We start from the raw sequence: 24,466 nt of genomic DNA, 5'->3' as shown, positions 1-24,466 counted from the left end.
TATGCTGGCCTGCCTAAATATGCACAAGACATAAGGATGCTGAACATCAAAGTTAAGGCAAGAGATGTACTTTGACAGGCTGCTCATGTTTTGCATTTTCATTATTTCGCAATGCATTAATACACTGCCTAAATAACCTATCCGGTATAGAATATATTTTGAGCATGAACAAAAGGGAGAAAACTCTCCAGACAAAGTTTAATCCAAACTAAATACTTCGTGGTCACAGTTTATGACTAGGAAGAGCAAGTCTACTAAACAACAGGACAGATAGGTAAATCAAAGTAAAAATGTCAACTACACATACTTCAAAAAATACATAGAAAACTGAGATGACAAAGTAGCAAGGATCATCCGACATAACAACCAAAAGAACTTATTGATAGTCAAAAGCATTAACAAATCATACAACTAGGAGCACTGTAGTTCAACTTGGCTAAAAGAGGGGGGAGAAAATTTATTCAGAGCACCTTTTCTGTCACAATATCTGTAAATCCAAGATTATATTTTTTAAATAGGATGGCTAAGGTTCATATTATTCATTTTAATGGAAACAATCAAAAGTAAGAATTATGTCCAACCTCGAATATGGATCTGAAGATGAACCATTGCTGTCAATAATGATAGATGCTGGTGGTTCTGATGGGAGAAGACCCATCCAAACAAGTAATTTTCTTAGAAGCCTCCCTCGAGAGCCAGCAGATGATAAAAAGTTTTCATACCGAGTGACTGCTTGCTGTGCGGCCAGCCAAACGGGTGAATCACTTTCTGCTTCCAAATTTGTCAAAGAATGTTCATGGAGCTCATTTGTATCTTTGGGAAGACTTCTTGATTGTTGTTTTATGTTCGGCCAGAGGGGCTCCTTAAGCCAACGCTTAATTCCTTCAGTCCAGTTCTTCGCTTGTTCATTTTCTCCGAGGCTTTTCCAATTCTGTCAGTACAAAATGTCACTAACTATCATAAACAACGTATATAATGAGATTAAATTTTTAACTCATGACCCATGATTCTATGAATCCTATGACGTAACTCAACATGCCCCTAAGTAGCTTCTTATTTCATACACACCTGTACTTTCGATTTATGGACACAAATAGACAGACATTTAGATTAATAAGTGACTTTAACTCCTAACATATAATACTTAAATCTTAGCATCTAATTTCTAACGCCACCCTTTCATGGTCACATTGTTAGACACACCAAGCATATCCCTAAAACTTTCCAATCTATCTCCTCTTACAGGCTTGGGGAAGAAGTCAGAAATCTGGTCGTGTGGGATAATACATGACCTCAGTCCACATGAGCTCTCTGGTGAAGTAATGCTGTATCTCGAATACTGGAATTTTTGTCAAATTTATAACACACTAATTTTCATATAATACTTGTTTGACCTATCCCGTTTGTTACACAGTATAATGTGTGAGCATTTGCTTGAACAGTTTTCATACCAGTGGCCATATATTTACAGATGCCCAAATCATTTATTGACATTTTCTGGGGACATTTTATGGAAGCAAGCATCTTTTGTGGGATTACTTTTACAGTTCCCAGAGGGATCTTATGATTTCTGAAGAAACTGAACAATGCACATTGCTCAACAGTGGGTGTTGTGATGTCGTCAAGAAATGTTTCATGAGCAAAGTGAATTGTTCTTGTCCCTGTTGATATTTTGATGGCATGTTCCATTGTATTCAGCAGTGTGATGATGACATGCTGGTCTATTGGTTAGGAGGGTGTACTTCACGCTACATTTTTTTATTACTTGAGTATCATCATCACCTTTATATGCCCTGGGCTTCATATTTTATTGGTTCATGTCTAAAATTCCTAGTAGATATAACATGTATTTGCACTTTATTCAGTTAGTTATATGTCTACCAACGCTGTTTGGAGGTTTAATTATTCATGCAGACATGTTGAGGATGATTCAGATAACTTAACTGTTGATTGTGTATTGTGAGGGTGAATGGGGCCTCCCACATGAGTGCCCTAGTACTCGTGGTGATTATGCAATAGGAGACGATGTTATATGGTGTTGTTATGAAACTAGTAGTGCACCCTGTTGACCACTAAAGTGTACCCAAAGATTTTTTTGAAGACTCCATGCCCAAGGATGTACGAAAAGCTCCATGTACCATCAAATATCATCATATCACCAAAGTTTTTCAACTCTACTTCTTCTTCTCATCTTCTTTTGTTGTACTCAAATTCCACAAGTCTTGCGGGGATGATGTGAAGTGATGCTACTATGATGAGTTGAGTCATGTAACAGGCCTAGGTAACTTGGGACTTTGTCATCAAGTGAGTTTACTCTAGGAGGTTTTTTTCAATTGGTTAATTATTATATCCTTATGGGGATTGATAATTAATTGAATTTTTTCCTCCAAGCATAACCCCAAAGCCGGAGTACGACTTGAAGGTGAATCTTTGGGTAATTCCTAGTGTCTAGAGTCATTGTATATTACCATACTAGATCACTCTTAAAGTTTTGTGGAATTTGATTAGGTCTAGGGGTCATTTATTAAATTTTTTAAGTTTCCCACAAGGCGGAAATTTAAATAAAATCTAAATGTAATATGTAATAAGTGATGTCTAGAGAAGTTGTATGGGATACGTGTGCTTAAAATTATACCTTTCACCCTCAACTTTCTACTATGAAACACTTTGAGGGATAAAAAATAAGTTATACAACCTCAAACCCTACTTTTCCTAAGTTTAATGGAAAATGTGGCAATAAATTGAGCCAACAACTAAATAAATTGGAGAAAATAAATATCCACACTTGCTAAATGATGTGGAAATGAGGGAGAAAATCATCAAGGAGTTTAAGACAAGTTATGAAATGATGTGGACCAAGAATCAAGGAGAAACATGTGACAAAAAGGGAAATCAAATTTCCTTGAGGGGACCACGAGTTTCACAAAAGCAAATCACATTTTTTTAGGAGGATAAGTCGAGTTAAGGAGGTGACTCACCCATTGGTGGGCTTTGACTTGGAGTTCCACAAGAGATGAGTGGAGAGTGGTCTCCTACCACTCCACTCTCACATACACATGTCCTCTCCACCTCAACGAGTTCTCCTCCTCAAGGATTGCGTGGGCCTCTCTAGAGGAAATCAAATGGCCACTTGGGAAATTCGAATTTGCATGTAGAAGCATTGGGATTGTCACCCATTTGTCTTGGGATTGTCACCATTTGCCTTGGGATTGGCTCCCAAACTTCTATATAATAGAGCCATGGGCTCTCACTATGTATCCATTGTTACGAGCTATTGTGCTTGGGAAAGCTCTGCTCTTATGTACACTTGTTCTCAATTGCAATAAAAGACTTTGGGGTTCATTCATGAGTTGTTGTTCCATTGGAGTATGATGATTGGCTCACTATTAGTATAATTTCCTTTATTCATGCTTTGATTTATTTTATTTCCATATGCTCTTGTAGATTTGTTAATGTAAAGCTATCTTGCATTAACAATTGATTTAGGAGTATGTTCTAGGTGTGAAAATATCTAGTTATTTTCCAATAAATTTCTAGAGTTTTCTTATCATTTCTTATTTGCTAAATATTTATGGAACTAATGTTTGATTGAAGTTTTGTAGAGGAAAATCTTGTTGGATCAAATATCAAGCGCGAGGGAAAGTCTTTGGAGAGATAAACCCACTCTTAACACATTCTCCAAGGAGCTCTCATTGGTTATTTGAATTCCATAGTTGATCTTACGAAGTGATCTTTTGCAGGGGTTTTCTTTGACATAGCTTGTATACAAGAAAATACTTAATAATTTAAATCTCTTTAAAAAAGTGTGCTTTCATTGATATATTTAACTATTTAAGATCATTTCCCAAACTAGGCAAGTGATAGGGTTCACTCCCATCACTTGATTTGGTTTTGTATATTATTTTGTATCATACCTACATGCTCTTTTACACTAATTTTGTCTTACTTTTGCAGTCCATAGTTGGTGTTTTGACACAAGTGCTTTGAGGAAAGATTATTGAACTCTAACTAGTTTTCTTGTAGGACCTCTTAAGCATCCAAGATTCATTTTAAGGAGGTCATGGACAGTAGAAGGAGTTGCAAATAAGAATAGGCCATGGACCTTTGTAGAGATTGTAGTTTTCATATTTTAGCAAGTCTTCATTGGAGGGACATTCTAGCTATTTCTAGTTCCAAATCTTGTACTATTTCCCTTCATCTTTTAGGCAGCCCTCTAAGAGGATTTAACTCCATTGTAATATCATAATAAAAGATCTTTTTTTTTTGTGGGAGCTTGGGTTTTACCCAAGGCATCCTTTCTCCTCTTTTAGAAGGAGGATTTTGTGTGGGTGGATTAATTTTGCATCTTTTCTAACTTTCCTTTTAGCTCATTTTGCATGCTTTAAAATTAACACAACCTCACCATCACATTTCAATTTTTAAGTTAAATTTTGCTACAAGTTTCACTTGATGCTTTGCATTTCATTCTTGCTTTGAAGTACAAGTTGATATTTTGTTTTAGAGCAACTCATTTCTTACATGCAAGTATTTGGAGTTATGTGGCAAGTTTATGTGAAAATTTTTAAACAGAAATTCTATCACTGCAGCAACTGATTTATTTCACCTACTTATTATTCCGAATAAGTTATTTACGAAATCGCTTCAGTAAACCACTGTAGATATCACATTATTATAAACATATGCACGAGAATCAATCACATCAACATAGTTATTTTTTGACAATTGTCCCCGGAAAAGCCCTGTTGTCGCGCGGATTGGCACGACAACGCTCAGACCGGGGGCTGTCACTCTGATCCCCGATCCCTCCGTTTAAGCCTGTCTCCCGCGGCTAAGGGGGGTAGACCCTGTGAGATGATGAGACCAACTGTCGACCAGTTGGTTGGGAGACACGAGATACGATATAAAAAAGCACTTGATTGATTTGTTTAATTTAGCAGACCAGTGCCTTAAGAGATTGTGGTTAAAACGATTACTTGTTAAATGATATAAAAAAGATATGGACCATGAACAGCAATCATCTATCATCAGCGAAATTACAATGCTCTTAGAATGACCAAAACGATATCCAGCAACTGAAAATTTTAACAGATAAATGCCTTAAAATACCACGAGAATTATAAACCATTAACCAGATATCAATTTCGCATCTCGGCTTGAAAACTTAGATCCCAGCAATAAAGATATAACGCGAAAGCTCTTGAGACTTGCAAAAAAAAAAAAAAAAATTCCACAAAAAAAAATTTATTTTTTCAATTTTTTTTTTTTTTTTTTTTTTTTTTTAAATGAAAAATCTAAAAATCTAAAAAAATTAAAATTTTAAAATCTATTCTAAAAATCTAAAAATTAACTATACAAAAAGATCTAACAAAAACATTTTTATTTTTATATTTTTTATAACAAAACATAAATCAAAATCCTAAGACTAACCATAGCATAAAATTAACGCTAAAATCTAACTAATATCAAAAATATTAAAAAAAACTAATCACATAAAATAAAATAACTAAACAAAAACTAAAATACAAAACATTTTTATGATTTTTTCATTTTTATAAATTTATGAAATCAAAATCTTAACAAATACGAACTATGTCAAACTCTTAAACTAAACTAAAAGACTAGAATCAAATTTAAATCTACGTTAATTTAAATTACAATCTAAAACTAAAAATCTATTTTAAACATAACAAAAAGAATCTACGTAATTATACAAAATCTTAAACTAAACTAGAAATAAAATAAATCAAAATCTACATTATACTCTACGCTACCAATCGAAACCCTAAACCAAAACTACGACTAAACAAAACGCAGACGACCAAAAAATTTTCGATTTACCTGCTTACCCTCTGTCGGCGGTTTGAGGATCGAATAGCAGCTGGCTTTGTTACCTGGAGCTTCCGCGGATTTGCCCAGAATCGTGATGCCGGCTCAGAGATTGAATGCATAAATCAAATAGCGTAACCCGTGGCTCAGATAAATCATAACGGCGGCAAGGAAAGAAACGCGTGTTTGCAGGTGATGAACAGAGATTTGGGTACTGCGTTTTGGGTCGATTTCTTCTATAGAAAAGCAACGAAGGACCACCGCATACAATCCCAAATAAACTGATGCAATAATAAAATCGATATGAAACAGATCGATTCGACCTCAGAGATAATCGTATTTTCAGTGGAGATCGACGATTTAAAATCGTCCTGAGGATGCTGATGTGGTGGCTTTGAATCGATTGCAGATGGCAGATTTATTAGCGTATTCTGTTTTGGAGCCCACGTTGAAAATCTGATCATTCGTTTTGAACACTGAATGCTTGCCACAGTTGTTTCGATTTTGGGCTGAGAACTAAGCAACGACCTCTCTTCGGCTTTCTTGGTGTCAACCGGATGGCAGGACCCTTTTTAAATGATAACCGTTTGAGGGTTTAAGGTTTCCAGCAGAGGCTAGAAATCAAAGATGTTAACAACGTTCAAAATGCTGAAGGATCATATAACCAGACCCAAAAAATCGTAATCCTGGGTGCCTCGACTGAGATTTGATTATCATGAGGGTTAAACGTTTTTCTCTGCGGTGAATGATCTCTGTCTGCAGATCAAATTGCCTCTGACGGCAGTCCTGCAATTGCAAGGAGACAAAAACCCTACAAGTAATATGTGCATAAAACCAAAACTAAAAACCCTAGATCAAAAATTTGAAACCCTAGATCAGCTTAATAAATTTACAGACTTGGCCCCTGAAATAGCCAGATTCAGCAAATAAGAGCAAAAATACTTTCAGAATATCAGAAATTTTGAACTTCACTGTGAACAGAAAGAAAAATCTCTCAATGTAAAACACGAAAAGAAACTCTTAATGATTAACCCAGGGCACAATCAGCTGGGCTCTGCACAGAAAGTGCTTGCGGGAGTTGGCTGGTTCAGCCGAGAACTTCCCCGAACGCCCACAAATTTCCTTCAATGATGTTTTCCTGCACATCTCAAGCAACCATCAGCAAAGAGAGAGAGACAACTGCTAGATCTCAGGAAATAATGGAGATACCTGCCATTATTTCAGAAACCCTAGCAGCCCTCAAACCCTAGCAGGTGAACAAGATACCTGTGCTCACACTACTCTAAAAAACAAGCTATGATTAATGGCTGAAAACTGAAATATGCAGAAAATTAAAGATCTCACAGCAATTCCAGAGAGCAACACCAACACGATTTGGACCCCAAAGTCTTTTTATTAACCAGAAAATCAGATTTACAAGAGAGCTTTTCAGTACAGACTCACAGATCAGATCATCTGAAATGACCCCCTAAGACCCTATATAAAGGAAATGATCCCAACGGCTAGTTTTGGGTGATCCATGTAGAACTGATCTCGACCGTTGATGAGGATCAAGACATCTCTTGATCTCATCCGTCGATTTATTAACTTAAAATATTATTATTTTATTAGTTAGGGTTTTTGCTTCATTTTTTAATTTTTTTATTATTTTTTTATTATTTTATTATTTTTATTCATTTTTAATTTTTTAATTCATTTTAAGATGGATCATCAAACTAAGCCGTTGGAAACATCACCTAGGACCTAGGACCTAGGACTCATGAGGGGATTTACAACATTTCTCGACCCTCAGGATACATTACATCATGACTTTTACAAAATTACATCTTTAAGGGACAAACCCATTTAATACAGACCCTCACAAAACACCCAGCTCTGCGACACAACGATAATCTAGCAGATCAACACACTAGGATTCTCCTAAAGTTCTAATGACAAAATCAATCCCGGCTTTGGGGTCAGGTTTGAAGGAAAACTCTGCCGATCCGTGGATCGGTGAGACAAAAAACCTTCCGGGACGTAGATTATCATCAGAAAGTTAGGTCCACCTAGGCAAATTACATACATGACTTCATGTCTGCTAAGATTATTTACAGTTAATACATGCAGACTGGGTTTACAATCAGAAAGATCAAACTGCTGATGATGGCAGGATGGCACGGACATGCTGATCAGGTGCTGCTTCTTCTTGTCAAGAAAAGACGGGGTGCACTGCATGGGTAGTTGACCAGTAGGGGTCAACAAGCCCAATGCGGGAAAACCGGTGCAGCAGAGGAGGGATTTTATTAATCTTCAACAGCAATTGCTTTTACAGAAAATTTACATAGACACTGGGAGAAAACACCTAAGACTTTTCTCTGAGACTCTCTGACACCCTAGAGAGTTTCCTTTCTCTACTGCATCAGCCATACGTCACTCTGCGTGGCTCTGCGCAGCTCTGGTCCCTCTTTGCATCATCCCTACGTCTCATTGATCTACGTCTCCCTCTCCGTTGTCTCTCAGAGTCCCTGCGTCAATTTTTATGAGTTCCCCAAACTGCTGCTAATCCCCCTCTTCCTCCACCCTGCAACTCTCCCTCTGAAATCGATATCCTTCTCTTTGAGAATCGATTTTCCTTGAGATACCGAGTATCTGCTGGTTTTTTGTCTCCAAATGACCCTTAAGTCTTCTCTTATACTTTTCCTGTTGATGAATCAACGGCCGAGATTAAGTCCCTAATCAACGACTAAGATTAAAACAGAGTTGATCCTCGTCTCTTAGAAGCTTTTCATCCTTATCTTTATTAATACCCATTAGTATTTTTATTTTCCTAAGTTTAGACTTAGGAACCCATTAAAAATATTAATTATTTTAATAACTCCTCATCCGAATGGAATTTCTCAAAACAATTTCTAGGTCTTGGAGATCTCATGTGCCTTAGCCTTTCCACCAATTTTCATGGCTAGAGCACATCCGATGCTATCCCAAATCAACACTCCCTCTTAGCGAGGAATGTGCTCTAGTAATGCTCCACCATTGAACATCACACTGATCCTTCCGCACCAGAAACTGTGTTGATGTTGGGCCTGCTACCCTACATCCGCTGCACTGTTGCTTCATGTAATGTTTCCCATGGATCTACCACTTCCACTACTACATCTGTACTTGCAGCTCCCTCTCAAAACGTTGTCCACGCTGCCCATAGCACTGCCACTCCTAACTGCTGCATTGCAACTTCTTATACTTATCCACTATTGAAATGGATTCTTTACCATCCCCATCATCTCCCTGAAATGAACAAACTTTGTTCTTCCTAGAGCCTTGGTGACAATGTATGCCACCTGTTCTCTTGTAGGAATGTAGCTCAATTGTACTGCTCCTCGTTGGACACAGTCTCTGACAAAGTGACACCTGATATCAATGTGCTTCGATCGATCATGAAATACTAAATTCTCAGAGAGCTTGATGCAACTCTGATTATCACACATGATCCTGGTCGCATCCATCCTTCTACTGAATAGGTTCACAAGCAATTTTCTAAGCCATATGGTTTCACACAAAGCTGTACTAGCGGCCATATATTCTGCTTCAGCTAAGCTCAAAGCTACGGATTTCTGTTTCCTACTGCACTAGGAAGTCTTTCTCAATCCAATGTTGAAACAGTACCCAATGGTACTTTTTCGATCTACTGAACTTCCAACTCAATCTGCAACAGTGAACCCACTCAGCGAATGTCATTGCCTCTGGTGTACAATAGTCCATGCTCGATTGTTCCTTGTATATACCTGAGAACATGTTTGGTTGCTGCCCAATGCGCCCTCTTAGGTTCCACCATAAATTGACTGAGGGTGTTGACAGCGTAACAAATGTCTGGCCTGGTATTGACCAAATACATCAGGGATCCTATGAGCTACCTGTACAAGGTGGGATCAACATCTTTATCTTCTGATGCATCAATTTTCTTCCAGTTGGTGATCATTGGAGTAGCCATAGGCCTACAATCCTGCATCTTGAATCTCTTCAGGATTTCTGTAGCATATCTCCCTTGTCCAAGGAAGATCTCACATTTCTGCTGCCAAACTTCCAACCCCATGAAATAATGCATTTGTCCCAAATCCTTCATGTCGAATTTTGTGGCTAGATTCTTCTTGCAGTCCTTGATGAGCCTGGATGATCCTGTCAGGAAGAGATCATCCACATATAATACTAGGACTACAGACTCATTCTCTACAACTAGATAGTAGAGATTGGGATCTGCATCACTCTTGACGAACCCCATCTTCTGCAAGTAGCCATCAATTCGACCATACCATGCTCTAGGTCCCTATTTAAGCCCATACAAGGCTTTCTTTAATCTACATATATGAGATTTCTTCTCACATGTCTCAAAGCCTTCTAGTTGGTCAATGTATACTTCCCCTTCTATTACCCCATTCAAGAATGTCGTCTTGACATCCATCTGATGAATCTCCCACCCCATCTGTGCTGCAAGAGATATCACGATTCTAATAGATGTAGACCTGGCTACTGGGGTGAAAGTCTCTTCATAGTTTATTCCTTCCTTTTGAGCATAGCCCTTTGCCACAAACCTGGCTTTGTATTTCTCCACACTGCCATCTACAACATATTTGATCTTGTAGATCCATCTCGAACCTACCACTAATCTGTCCTGAGGCCTAGGCACCACTTCCCAGACATCATTCACCATTATAGAGTTGTATTCCTCCACCATCGCATCCACCCATACTTGATGTTGAACGACCTCCTGAAAACTGGAGGGTTCCACAACCTCAGCTACTAAAGCCTGGTATTTGTCTCGCTGTCTTCGCTCCCTTTTATTGTTCCGGGGTGCACCAATGAATTCTTCTACATCCTATAGAATCTGTCGGAGTTCTCGGCTCATTCTTCCTTTGGTAGTAGGCGCATTTGTCAGCTCTTCTTCTTCTTGTGATTCCTCTTGTTTTGAAGGAGAATTTCTGGTACTAGCTTCCGCTTGTTGAAGCGGTTTGACCAATGGATCATCTTTTGACTGCTCCTCGGAAGGCATTTCTCGAGATTTTCTGAAAGCTCTATCCTCCATGAACTTTACATCTCGCCGAACTACTGATCCAGGTGGATGTTGGTGACCACCCACCTATTCCACTTGGACCCCCACAACTGTCTCTTTGAGTTTTTCAGTTTCCTAAATTGTAGCACAGTTTACTATTTTTAGCAATTTTTGGGTCCTGAACTTCGGAGCCGTTTTGAGGCCCTAAACGACGTTTTTTGGGAAATCTGGGAGCAACATGGATCCATGGACCGGTGTTGCTCTTCCAAAAGTTGTATTTCTCAGATAGTTCTTTCTAACGAGCTATTGTACACGTCAAACGGAGATCGGGTGTCAAAGTTACGACCCCGGGAAGTTGATGTACCAATTTACCCAAAACAGGGCCCACAATTTGGCGTTTCATCTCCTAGGGTTAGGTTTTTGGATTTTAGGGTTTTCCATTGTTTTTCAACAATAAATAGGCCTTCGAGCCTCATTGTAACACAGTTCAGAGGCATGTAGCCGCCACATCTCTTCTCAGAGATAAGCTACCATCACCCTAGCTGGTTTATTTCCATTTCTGTTTGTAAGCATATTTCAGTATTTTACAATAATAAAATGAGGCATTATTTCCGCTGCATCTCTATAGTTATGGTTATTTCTGTACTGTATTGTGTTCCTGTTTAAATCCGGATCAACTACTACCTTCCTTCTCCCTGGAAGATAGACTCTATATGCCTTAGCATTCTCGCTATATCCCACAAGATATCCTTTCTTTACAGTTTGATCTAACTTCTTCCTCTTCTCCTCAGGTATACAGCAATATGCTAAACTCCCAAATATCCTGAAATGACTAACTTCAGGTGTCTTCCCGATGAAGACCTTCTCTGGAGTAATCTTGCCCAATGCCCTATGAGGAGTTCTATTCTGGACATAGACTATTGTGCTGGATGCTTCTGCCCATAGGAATTTTCGCATATCCTGATCATACATCATTGCCCTAGCTGCTTCCACAATAGTCCTGTTCTTCCTTTATAATACTCCATTCTACTCCAGATTATAGGGAGTTGTCCACTCTCTTCTGATGCCCTTCCTAGCGCAAAAATCGGTGAATTCCTTGTCAACATACTCTCCACCATTGTCTGAGCGCAACACTTTTATCTTCTTTCCTGTTAGATTCTCCACTAGAGCCTTGAACTCTTTGAATTGACCGAAAACCTCATCTTTGGTTTTCAAAAAGTAGATACAAGTCTTCCTGGAATGGTCATCGATGAAGGTGACGAAGTATTCGGCACCACTAAGAGATTTTGTGGACATAGGTCCACATATGTCTGAGTGTATCAATCCTACTACACTCTTGGCCCTATTGTTACTTCTTGGAAATGCTGCTTTGGCATACTTGTCCAGAGCACACCCTCTACATACATCATCTCGTTCAGTACTAAGATCTGGAACTCCTGTTACAGTTTTTCTAAGAATTCTCAGAGCCCCATGGTGCAAATGTCCCATCATTTTGTGCCATAGTTCATTCAAATCCTTGTCTCCATTACTGCCTATCAGTGCCATTGGTGATGCTAGCTGCAACCTGTACAACATGCTACTTCTGATTCTGATCTGGACCTTCTTTTTCCAACTCGGGTGTTTGATGTATATTTTCTCCTTAATGAAGAAAACGTCATAGACCTTGTTTTGAAGTTGAGATACGGAAAGTAAGTTCATCCCTGGTCCTGGCACATGCAGCACATTGGTAGCTCGGAACCACTCCCTTGTCTCTGTTTGAGAAACTATAATTCATTTTCCTACTGAAGTACACTTTGCCTTATTCCCCATGGTGATCTGAAAATTCATTCTTTCTTCCTGATAATCTGAAAAACATTCTCGGATTCCTATCATATGCCAGGAAGCTCCACTATCTATATACCAAACCTCTGAGGAGGCAGAGCTTGCTACGCAAGCAACTTCTTCTTCCAATCTGGAAGCCAACATAGAATAATCGTAATTTCTGTCTCTTGTGCATTCTTCTGAAAATCTGCACGAGTCTCCTTGAGTGGATGCTTTTGCATCATGCTCTTGACCCATAATTGATTTTCCCTTCCTGTCGCCGAATCTTTGCTCTGATACCATGTGAAAACTCCTAAACAAAAATTCTATTATTGCAGCATCTGATTTATTACACCTACTTATTTTTCCCAATAAGTTATTTATGAAATCCCTTCAATAAATATTAAAATAAATTATACTACAGATATCACATCATTATACAGAAACAAATATATGCACATGAATCAATCACATCAACACAGTTATTTTTGGTCAATTGTCCCCAGAAAAACCCAATGCGAGAAAATCGGTGCAACAGAGGAGGATTTTATTAATCTTCAGCAACAATCTCTTTTACAGAAAAAATTACATAGACACTAGGAGAAAACACCTGGGACTTTTCTCCGAGACTTTCTGACACCCTGGAGAGCTTCCTTTCTCTACTGCGTCATCCCTGCGTGGCTCTGTGCAGCTTTGGTCCCTCTTTGCGTCATCCCTGTTTCTCCCTCTGCGTTGTCTCTCAGAGTCCCTACGTCACTTCTTCTGAGCTCCCTGACTACTACTAATCCCTCTCTTCCTCCACCCTGCAACTCTCCCTCTGAAATCGATCTCCTTCTCTTTGAGAATCAATTTTCCTTGAGATACTAAGTATCTGCTAGGGTATCTCCAACTGACCCTCAAGCCTCCTCTTATACTTTTCCTGTTGAGTCTTCAACGACCGAGATTAACTCCCTAATCAACGACTAAGATTAGATTTGGCTTCATCCTCATCATTTACAACCTTCTCACCCAACTTTATATTAATACCCATTAATATTTTAATTTTTCTAAGTTTAGACTTAGGAACTCCATTAAAAATATTAATTATTTTAATATCTCTCCAACCGGATGGAATTTCCCCAAACGATTTCTGGGTTTTGGAGATCTTATGTGCCTTAGCATCTCCACCAATTTTCATGGCTAGAGCACATCCGATGCTACGACAAATAAACACTAAATGCTACTACTATAATCTGAGTTTCTTCAAAGCCACAAGTCTGAGCAACACCACAGTTCCTAGTCCGAGACACTACAATTAAGTCTCCTTACTAAACTTTCCACTAAGGTGACTACCACTATAGGACTGACTAAGTACTAAAGCTAGCCTCCAAAACTTGTTCGCTTCCTATAACAAATCCAAGTTGAACAAGTGTCACTTTCTTAAGGTAATCCGAGCTTCAATAGGTATGTTCACAAGTCTGACTATCTGAGCTTCACTGGACTGCGTTAATATATCATGCTACAAGTCTGTGGTGATGACAAATCTGAGGTGAGGTCCTCTGTGACTGTTGGACTAAGCTTTTTGAATGAGTTTCCCCACAAACCTGACCTTTCAACCGAGCTGCAATGATGAATGTCTTGGGTTATTTCTTACAGGTCCTTGGATACAAGTATTTTCGTCTAATCCAAGTTTTTGTGTGACTACAGAACTCACAGTCCGAAATTCTCAGTTGAGAGTAGCTGTATCCTTATTGAATTGCCCAAACAGTGATCTGAAACTGCTACAGAGGTCAAAGTGCGAAGTTTCAGTCCAAGATATAATGCACAGTTTGAGGTATGATAGGCTCTGTCTGAGTTATATAGTCAGCAAATAAACAAATCTGTTTCTCTATGTCAATTACGTTGTCCTGTCGTGATCAGGCCCAACCAACGTTCGATGCTGTCCTTTTTTGTTAAGACATATACTTTTCTCCCTTCTGTTCACTCATTCAAGCTACCGTCGATTCTGTGATAATGACTGCAATTTTTTTGCTAGGGAATGAGGTCTGAACCCTTATAAATAGTGATTTTTGCAAAGAAGAGTGAACAGACACGTCACTAAAGGTTTACTGTCATAAATAAATTTCTTAACTTCAAAAATCCAGTTCTCCCAAACCACTTTGAGTTTCGGGCCAAGTAATAGCTCGTTGGAAAGGAAAAATTATGCTCTTTAAGATGGTGAAGGTGTCATAGCGAGATTCTGCCTCTAAGAAGGTGGAAAATAATTTTTAATGTGACTGGTCCTTTATGAGTGCATAAATGGAGGCAAGGCAGAATGCCTTTGAGTGTAGGGCTTCTTCATGGTTTAATTCCTTCGATAATTATTTTCACAATCATGTCCTTGTCATGTCCTTGTATTCTTCAATGTAGGATCACCTTCAGGGTTGCCTTCTTCAATGTAGTGTCACCATCATGCTTGCCATCTTCATCATGTCATAAATGATGTGTTGTTAATCATATGCTACATCATGTCATCGAGGTAGGACATTTCATCATCAAGGTTACCGGAGGTAAGATCACACAGTCTTGTCATCCAATGTATTTTTCTAGACCTTCATCAAGTGCAGTGATATGCTAGTCTTTCATTATGATCAACAAGATTTGTAGTCATCCTCTGGCATCTTCAAGACTATTTGCCATCTCGTCCATCACTATTGACATCAATGACAACCTAGATTAACAATCTCCCCCTTTGTCATTGACGGCAATATTCTTGTCCTTCCAACATTCTCTCCCCCTTTGACATCAATGGAAAATGGGGTGCCCGAGTACTCCTCTCGTCAGACTTCTTCTCTTCTTCATAAATAGTATATCTTCATGGGTATGTTACTCCCCCTGTCATGGTGCTCTTCTTTCTGGAAATGTGGTCCATGATAGATGTGTTTACATTCATTCATGTGATGAACCAACTCCCCCTGTCTGCATGACCTTCTCTAGCTCATGAAAGATTAGCTGCTTAGTGATTAAGTGGAAGAGATCTTAACAATAGTCCATCAGATGAATATGGGTTATGTTCTTCAATGGAGTGTTCTTGAGAGATGATCTATGAATGTCCAGATATGACTCATCAAGGTTTTCATAGGATCCATCCATGAATAGCTTTTGCAAGAATGCCTAATCATCATAAGCTCCCCCTAACTATATGCATGATCTTCCTTTTGGTAGAGTTTCCCCATCAAATGCTTAGATTGTCGAATATTAGGTCAAAACATGTGTTGTTGGCTGGAGAGTTCAAGAGATTTTCGGATTGTATTTGCTTCCTTCTCCATACTTGTGTAACTTTCTTCTTTGGCATGGTTCTAGCTTGTGTAGGAGCCCAAGTCACGTTACAATCACGTGCCATATGTCCAATGTTATGACACTTGAAGCACTCTATGTTGTTCATGAATAAGAATTCATGACTTCTTACGAAATTGCTTCTCGGAGATTGACAGGGACCATTGTATTTGTCTTTGTGATATGCCCTACAATATTTTGCCACGTGCCTAAAGTTTATACAAGAATAGCAATAACCAAGAAATATACTTTGGTACCTAGGAGAAGAAGGTTTCCTTGATGTACTTCTGAAGTCATTTTTCCTTCAGATTCTTTGATGATAACCATTGCTTCTTGCATCCTTGACACCATCTGCATTTCTTCTTGAAATAGGATTTCTTCCACGGTTGTCTTGACTCTTACCTTTGCTGGGAGAATCAACATTTCTTCCAGGCCTCCTCACATCCTTCGTGTTTGAAGCATTATCATTCTTTCTTGAGGATTCACTCGCATGGCCAAGACTTGATTTATCAAGGGGAGACCTTTAATGACTTAAAATGTCATCTAGGGTTTGAGAGCTTTTCAAGTTCATATTCAACAAGTCAACTTCCTTTTTAAGAAAAACAATTTCTCCTTTCAACTTTTCATAATCTTCATCTTTCATAACTAGTTTCTTCTTCATTTCTTCCATCATCTTGGTTGCTTCACATGATTGGGCCTTAAGAGAAGTGATTTCTGATTTTAACTTGGTGATGTCATCATCCTTTTCTTCTAGTTGGCATATCATGGTGTTTCTCTCCTTTTCTGCTTCATCAACTTGTCCTTCTATGAATGTCAAAGCTTCCATCACCTTCTCAGCTCCTTGTGCTTGTTTCCTTGCTTCTTCTAGTTGAGATCTAAGGGAGGAGACATCTTCCTTGTATTGACCAATCTCTGCTTCAAGTTTGTTCAAGCTCTTGTGCCTTTGTTCAAGGTGGCTTGACAAGGTATCTTCCTGTTTCTTTGCCTTATCCAATTGATTTGTCATGGATATGACTTTTTCATGATACTTTCTCTTTTTTTGATGAAATGCTTCCTTAATCTTGGTGAGCTCCTCATATTTTTCTTGCACTTGAAGTTTGACAAGGTCAACTTCCTTCCTTGTCTCATCTTGGTCACCAACTTGTGCTTTCTTCTTAAGTTTCTCATTTTCGTTTTTCAAATTGTTAATCTCTTCTATGGTAGCCATAAGTTTAGTGAGGAGATCTTCTTCAAAATCTTCTTCATTCTCTTCATCTTCTAGGTCTTTTTTAGCCTTGGTGTCGTCACTCTTATTTTCAGCTTCCTTGATGGGTTCTGGATTTCCTTCTTGCTTTCCATCATCTTCTTGACTAGTGGTCATGGTCAACGCTCCTTTTGAGTGAAGGTCATGAAGTTTGTCCCATATACCCTTTGCTGACGAACATTTTTCCAAATTGGCCTTTATAGAATTTGGTAGCCCATTCAAGATTGCCTTCATCGCTTTTGCATTGTACTCCTTGGATTCTCCATTCATCATGTTATCAGTAATTACTGATTCCCATACTTCAACACCTTGAGTCTTTAAGAAATTCCTCATTCTTGCCTCCCATATATCAAAGTTTCCATTAAACAATGGAGCCTTCACAAATTGATTGACTTCAATTTCGGTGGTTGAGGGAGACACATTTTTAGGAGGATTGGAGACTTTCTTCCTTGGCTTCGACATTTGTGTTCTAATGATCAACCTTCAAGTTGTTAGGCTTTGAGTGAAGGTATTGGCTCTGATACCAATTGTTGGAAATACTGAGAGGGGGGTGAATCAATATTTCTTTTCAATTGTTACTTTTACTAGTTAGATCATTTATATTTAGAACACAAAATGAACAATAAGAATAAATGCTTATTAATTTCTTTTTCACAATAAATCAAGTACAATGTATATAGGGATCCAACCCTAGATGAAGACATCGATCTTCAATCTCTCAGGCTCCAACCTGTTGCCAAGCACCAACTTGGACTTTTGTGAGGCTCCGACCTCTAGGGCACCGACCCTATCTTCTCAAGGCACCAACCTTGCGTTTAGAGGCTCCAACCCCTCTCTCGTACATACTCCGATCTGGTTTCTTGAGGAATTCGATCCTCTAGGGCTCCAACCCTATCTTATCCAAGGCACTAGCCTTGAGTTTAGGAGCACCAACTCCAAGGACACCAATACTATAGCTTCGCTTTGTCAATATATGTTTGGTTGTACTTCACGACTCCCAAAGTTTGCTTCACCGAGCCTTGTCAATCTTCATCTTTCCTTCACTTAATCGTCACGTCACTGTTGGAAATACTAAGAGGGGAGCTGAATCAATATTCCTTAGGAATTAGCCCTTTTAAATGTTTTCAAAGCATTAGTTAATCTTCAATTATTATTAATGTTTATGCAGTAATAACAGTAAATAAAAGAACACAGTAGACACAAGAATTTTAGGTGGAAAACCCCCTCTAGGTCAACCACCTGTTAATTTTGGTATGTTCTATGTCGTAGAGCAATTTACTTCAATTTTTTTATTAGCCCAATATCAATTTCCAAATTAGCAATCACATTAGCAGGATAGTAAAATGTAGATAGAACATAAACTTAAACAGTAGAAGACAAGCCAAGACAAGAGGACACAAGATGTGGCACTAGCCAAGGACAAACCCCAATGTGGGGAAACCCTTGATCAATTTTTCTTATAATCTTCAATAGTTCAGCAGAGAGAGAGATAGTACAAATATACAAAACTAATATTTTATGACAGCAAGAGCAAACCCTAACCAGCAAAGTCAAAGTTGGTCAAATAGGTCAGATTTGACCTCCAATCAGCTCGATCAATAACCCAAACAACTCAGCCTCCAACAGCAAGGAGAAGGAGCTCAAAAAAGTCCGAAAATCACTGTCAAACTTTGGTCAACAGCAATCAGCCCTAGCACAGTCAACGTTGGTCAACACAGGGTCAAGGAGGGGTCCAAAAGGCTGTCCAGAACTGCGGCCTGCCAAGGAGAGGCAGCCTAACCCAATCCGCACTCAAGGAGAGATAATGTTGTCCAAAATGCAGTCCAAAAACCCCTCTACAACTTCGGTCAACCTGAGTCAACACTGCCCTAATATAAAATCAAAATTCGTCCTTATACATGTGTGAGAGAAGCAGCTCCAGAAATGCGTACCCAAACAAGAGAGAGAAGGAGGAGATGAGATGGTGAAATGAAGCCATGAGGTCTCCTCCTTTTATAGCAATGTTGAGGTTAAGTTGGGGTGAAAATAACTAATTTGTTTGTTGGCCAACCTTGACAAATTGTCAATAATATAAATAAATTCATATCTCCATAAATACATGTCGAAATTGGATGATCTTCAGATCAATCCTACACATCTCGGAGAGAGGAATCCAAGAAAAATATCAGTTGTCCCAAATAAGGGGACCCATATGGAGTTTGGCCCTAGTTGCCAATTTTAACACTCCCTCTCAACTAGGGAGAACTCCATCTGTTGATCCATTTGTCAATCGGTACTATCTCTGCCATCAATGCACTGCTCTACTCTTCTCTACTCTGCTCTGTTGAACTATGAAGAAGAAGTGATCGAGAATGTATCATACCATTCTCTACTGACCCGAAGTCAGTCCCAAATAAAAGAGAGTGTGTCATACCACTCTTATTGACCTGAAGTCAGTTCCAATTGATCCCAGATCAATATCATCCTAGCATAGGGAATACAGATGAGAGGTACTTCCCATGAGTCCCAGACTACATGGGTAGGATGTCTCAGCAAGAGAAGGATGAACCACTTATCCTGCCTACATGTCGCCACGGGGTATCACAGGGGAAGGCTGTGTTGAAATTTCTAAGTATTACCCGTTAGAAATTTTATCTGTATTCTCTGGTTTAATTCTCCTACTTGTTAATTACAAACAAGTTACTTAAACATATAAATATCGAAATAAACACAATAAATTCTCAACCATATACAGATCAACAGCTGAAAGAAATAGCAAACACACAAGTGACACGTTATTTTTGGACAATTCGTCCCCGAAAAAACCCATCTTGGGAAAATCGGTGCAGCAACTCTGAGGGTTATTTTATTATGCAGTCTATCCTTGAGTACAATTGAGTGCCAAACTGGCTCACCCGACAGCAAAAATAATCTAACAGTAATACCTCTCTATTTGGAAGCAGATATTCATAAAATCTGCCCCATGAAACCCTCTCCAATAACCTCTGAAGCTTAGTGTCAACCCACCTGGCCTCAGCGTCAACCCAGAACCCTCTGCGTCAGCCCTTTGAAACGCTGCGCAACCTCTACGGCCCTCTGCGCCACTCCTGCAGCCTCTGTGTGGATGACGCAGGCCCTTTTTGCCTTTGCACTGTCTCTGTTGGGCTTTGCGTGTTTCCTCTATAGCATTTGCCTCTCTTTACTTTTGCGCTGGTCTCTCGGCACTATCTCTACCTCTCTGTCTCGTACTCACTGCCCCTCGCTGCAACTGATCACTGATTCGACTTCTTAGCAAACCCCGCTCTAGAAAATCGAATGACTGATCACTCTGGTGTGTTCTCCAACTGACCCTCAAGTCTCCTCTTATACTTTTCTTGTTGGTCCTTCAACGGCCGAGATTACATCTCTAATCAATGGCTAAGATTAGATTTGGCTTGATCCATGTCTTTTAGAACCTTCTAACCCAGTTTTATATTAATGCCCATTAATATTTTATTTTTCCTAAGTTTAGACTTAGGAACTCCATTAAAAATATTAATTATTTTAATATCTCCTTAACCGGGTAGAATCTTCCAAACCATTTATGGGTCTTGGTGATCTCATGTGCTTTAGCCTCTCCACCAATTTTCATGGCTAGAGCACATCCGATGCTACCCCAAATCAACACTCCCTCTTAGCGAGGATTGTGCTCTAATAATACTCCACACTCAGCATCACCCTGATTATACAGCACCGGTACCTATGCTGATGCTAGGCCTCCCCGCCCAACATCCTCTACACTGCTACATCCTATATTGTTGTCCATGGCCCTGCCACTGCCACTACTACATCTGTACGACAACTCCCTCTGCATTTGTGCTGCTATGGGTCCTTTCTCCCAACACTGCATCTACACTGCAACCCCCTCTCATCATGCTGCATCGTGCTACTGTACTACAAATCAGTGAATGAGAAGTCACTGATCCACCCAACTACTGACATCCCTGTTATGCTAGAAACACTCCTGATGTTGAAGCTCTCTCTGCTGCTATCAAGTACTCGCTCTACTGCCTCTGCGCTGCTGCAACAACTCCTACCTCTCACATCGCTGCAAACCCCTCTTGCCATCCTGCACTGTTGCAACCTCCTATGTACCTCTCGCACTGCTGCAGCCTACTAGCTCTGCGTTGCTTGGGACTACTTCACTGTAGCACTCTCTATCGCTTCATCCGACATCTGCCAGTCCTTCTACTCTCTCTTCGGGGCTCCCGTAGCAAGGTATAATCCAAAATCTTGGGGTACCTCAAGGATCCTGCCCCTCATCGCCTGCAGTCCTCCTGACTACAGCTTGATGTCTCCCCACCTGTTCTCTAGAGGTACATGAGCACTCATGGCACAATCGTCATCCTCCTCTACCTCCTTTTCCGCCATCTTTGGCGCTGCCTTGGAGTCAGACGCCTCTCCCTTATTCTTCTTCCTCGGACACTGGTTCGCATAATGCCCCAGTTCCCACAATTGAAGCACTTAACCTTGGAGAGGTCATTTTTCTTCCTCTTCTCCTGCTTCCCCGCAGATGCCAGCGCTGCATCCTCTTCCTCTTCCTTCTTCTTGATCTGAACTCCTTTGCTACTACTTCTCGTCTTAGACAATCGTCTGATCTCTTCTTGGCGAAGAGATGCCCACAATTCTTCCCAATCTGGAAGATTCGCCCCGCCCAGAATGCTCTGGAAAAATGTCTCCCACTCCTCAAAGACTGCGTTTAGGGCCGTCCTCATCATCAACTCCTGATCTGGCGTAGCCCCTATGGAAGTCAGTTGGTCCTGGATCTCCTTTAATCTACAGAGGAATTGATCTATCTGCTCCCCTTCTGCATCTGGTATGACCGCAGCTGATTCTCAAGTAACATCTTCCTTTGCACGGAAGTATGTTAGTACAATGTCTTTGAGGTGTCCCACATTTCCTTTGTCGTATCTTTCTCGACAATATGTTGGACCACATGATCCTTGACCCCATCAAAGATGATGCATTTCGCCTTGGCCATTGTCTCCTCGTACTTCTCATTATCAATCGGGTCAACTAGGATAGACACAGTTCTTAAGGCGAAGGCCTTAATGCGATGTCTATCTAGAATGGCAGGATCCTGGCCTTCCAGACCACAAAGTTGGATGCCCCGTCCAGCCTGTCCTGATCCCTCAGTGCATTCATGGCCATCTCTTTGCTCTTCCTTTCGACTCCTCTAAGTCTCTACTTCCCTCCAGAAGTTCTCTCTTCGACTCCTTCTAAATCGCTACTTTCCGTCTGGATGTTCTCTGCTAGACTCCCTATGAGTCTCGAATTCCCTCTGGAAATCCTCCTTCCAACTGTCAAGTCGCACCTCTCTGATCTCCTATGCACCTGCAACATTGATCTGGATTCCTTGGCTAGAAATCTGCCTCGGTAGCAACTCCCTCTACCTTGGTTTTTCCCGTTAGATATTGTTATGTCTCAATAGTAACAACACAACACCAGCTTCACTCCTTGCAAACTGCCCACAGCTTCCTAAGCCCCAACAACCGAAGGATTGAGCCTCTAGGCTCTATGCAATCCCGGCACTGGCTGAAATGCTCCCCAAGCCAACTGCGTCAACCCTCCTAGTCTCTGCGTGGCTCTTCGTGAGCCTTTTTCTGCCATCCTCAGCCTCTATGTTGACCTCTCTCTGGCTCGAACTGATGACGCAGTCCCTCTACATCAACCCTTATCTGCCACTTTTTGCTAGGAACAGCTTCTATCACTCGGGACAGTTGTTTCTGCTTCAGCTAGTGCCTTCAGCTCTCCTGTGATCTGCAACCACGCTCTGATACCATGTTGAAATTTCTAAGTATTACTCGTTAGAAATTTTATCTATATTCTCTCGTTTATTTCTCCTACTTGTTAACTACGAACAAGTTATTTAAACATATAAATATTGAAATAAACGCAATACAGTCTCAACCATCAACAGATCAACAACTGAAAGAAATAGAAAACACACGAGTGACACCATTATTTTTGGACAACTCGTCCCCGGAAAAACCCAACTTGGGAAAACCAGTGCAGCAATTTTAAGGGTTATTTTATTATGTAGTCTATCCTTGAGTACAACTGGATGCCAAACTGGCTCACCCAACAAAGAAACTAATCTGACAGTAATACCTCTCTATTCGGAAGCAGATATTCAAAAAATTTGCCCCACGAAACCCTCTCCAGCAACCTCTGAAGCTCAGCATCAGCCCGGAACCCTTTGCGTCAACCCTCTGAGGCACTGTGCAGCTTCTACAGCCCTCTTCGTCACTCTTGCAGCCTTTGCGTGGGTGACGCAGGCCCTTTTGGCCTCTGCATTGTCTTTGTTGGGCTTTGCATGTTCCCTCTGGCTCAGCGTTTGCCTCTCTCTGCTTCTACGTTGGTCTCTCGGCACTATCTCTGCCTCTCCGTCTCGTACTCACTGCCCCTCGCTGCAACTGATCATTGATTCGATTTTTCTTAGCAAACTCCGCTCTAGAAAATAGAATGACTGATCACTCTGGTGTGTTCTCCAACTGACCCTCAAGCCTCCTCTTATACTTTTCCTGTTGGTCCTTCAACGATCGATATTACATCTCTAATCAACGGCTAAGATTAGATTTGGCTTGATCCATGTCTTTTAGAACCTTCTAACCCAGTTTTATATTAATACCCATTGATATTTTATTTTTCCTAAGTTTAGACTTAGGAACTCCATTAAAAATATTAATTATTTTAATATCTCCTTAACCGGGTAGAATTTGCCCAAACCATTTCTGGGTCTTGGTGATCTCATGTGTTTTAGCCTCTCCACCAATTTTCATGGCTAGAGCACATCCGATGCTACCCCAAATCAATAGGCTAAACCACTCACCCTGTATACAACAAACCACTAGGGGAAGGCTGAACCACTCACCCTATGGTTGCTCATTGCTCCAAGAAGTACCCCAAGACCTCCGAAGCTCCCAGAGCTCAATGTCCATATCATACAAGACCCTCATAGGAGGGTCTCTCCATGACTCCTAGTCGTTCTTGGAAAGTCAAGAATTTGACCTTTCCTAGGAGCTTCGTCAGAATGTCGGTGACCTGCTATCAGTCCCAATGTGATGGAGCCTTATTTCTCCTCATTGTACCATATCCCGGATAAAGTAGTACCTGATATCAATGTGCTTGGAGCGATCATGAAATATGAGATTCTTTGATAATCGGATCCCACTCTGGTTGTCGCAGAGGCTCATGGTGGTATCCAACACATGTCCAAACAGCTCACTGAAGAGCTTTCTCAACCAGACAGCTTCACA

The 24,466-nt window shown here is 40.2% G+C and overlaps 1 protein-coding gene across 4 annotated transcripts in view; it reads right to left on the bottom strand.

Moving 5' to 3' along the window:
- The window catches only part of LOC149218258 (uncharacterized), a 512,634-nt gene that overhangs the window by 339,527 nt on the left and 148,641 nt on the right, over positions 1-24,466 (bottom strand). For all 4 annotated transcript variants that reach the window (XR_016249149.1, XM_089383868.1, XM_089383867.1 and 1 more), the window contains one exon: positions 582-931. Coding sequence is in view for 3 of the 4 variants with exons in the window: in XM_089383868.1 (XP_089239994.1) it covers positions 582-931 (350 nt within the window). In the remaining variant the exon portion in view is untranslated. The remainder of the gene's footprint in view (positions 1-581; positions 932-24,466) is intronic.

Source organism: Pinus tabuliformis, chromosome Q (genome assembly GCF_031772625.1).
Source record: "Pinus tabuliformis cultivar Carrire ecotype Pingquan chromosome Q, CPIR1, whole genome shotgun sequence".
Classification (NCBI taxonomy): domain Eukaryota; kingdom Viridiplantae; phylum Streptophyta; class Pinopsida; order Pinales; family Pinaceae; genus Pinus; species Pinus tabuliformis.
Note: the sequence above shows the minus strand (reverse complement) of the source record. Positions and strands in the feature narration are given on the sequence as shown.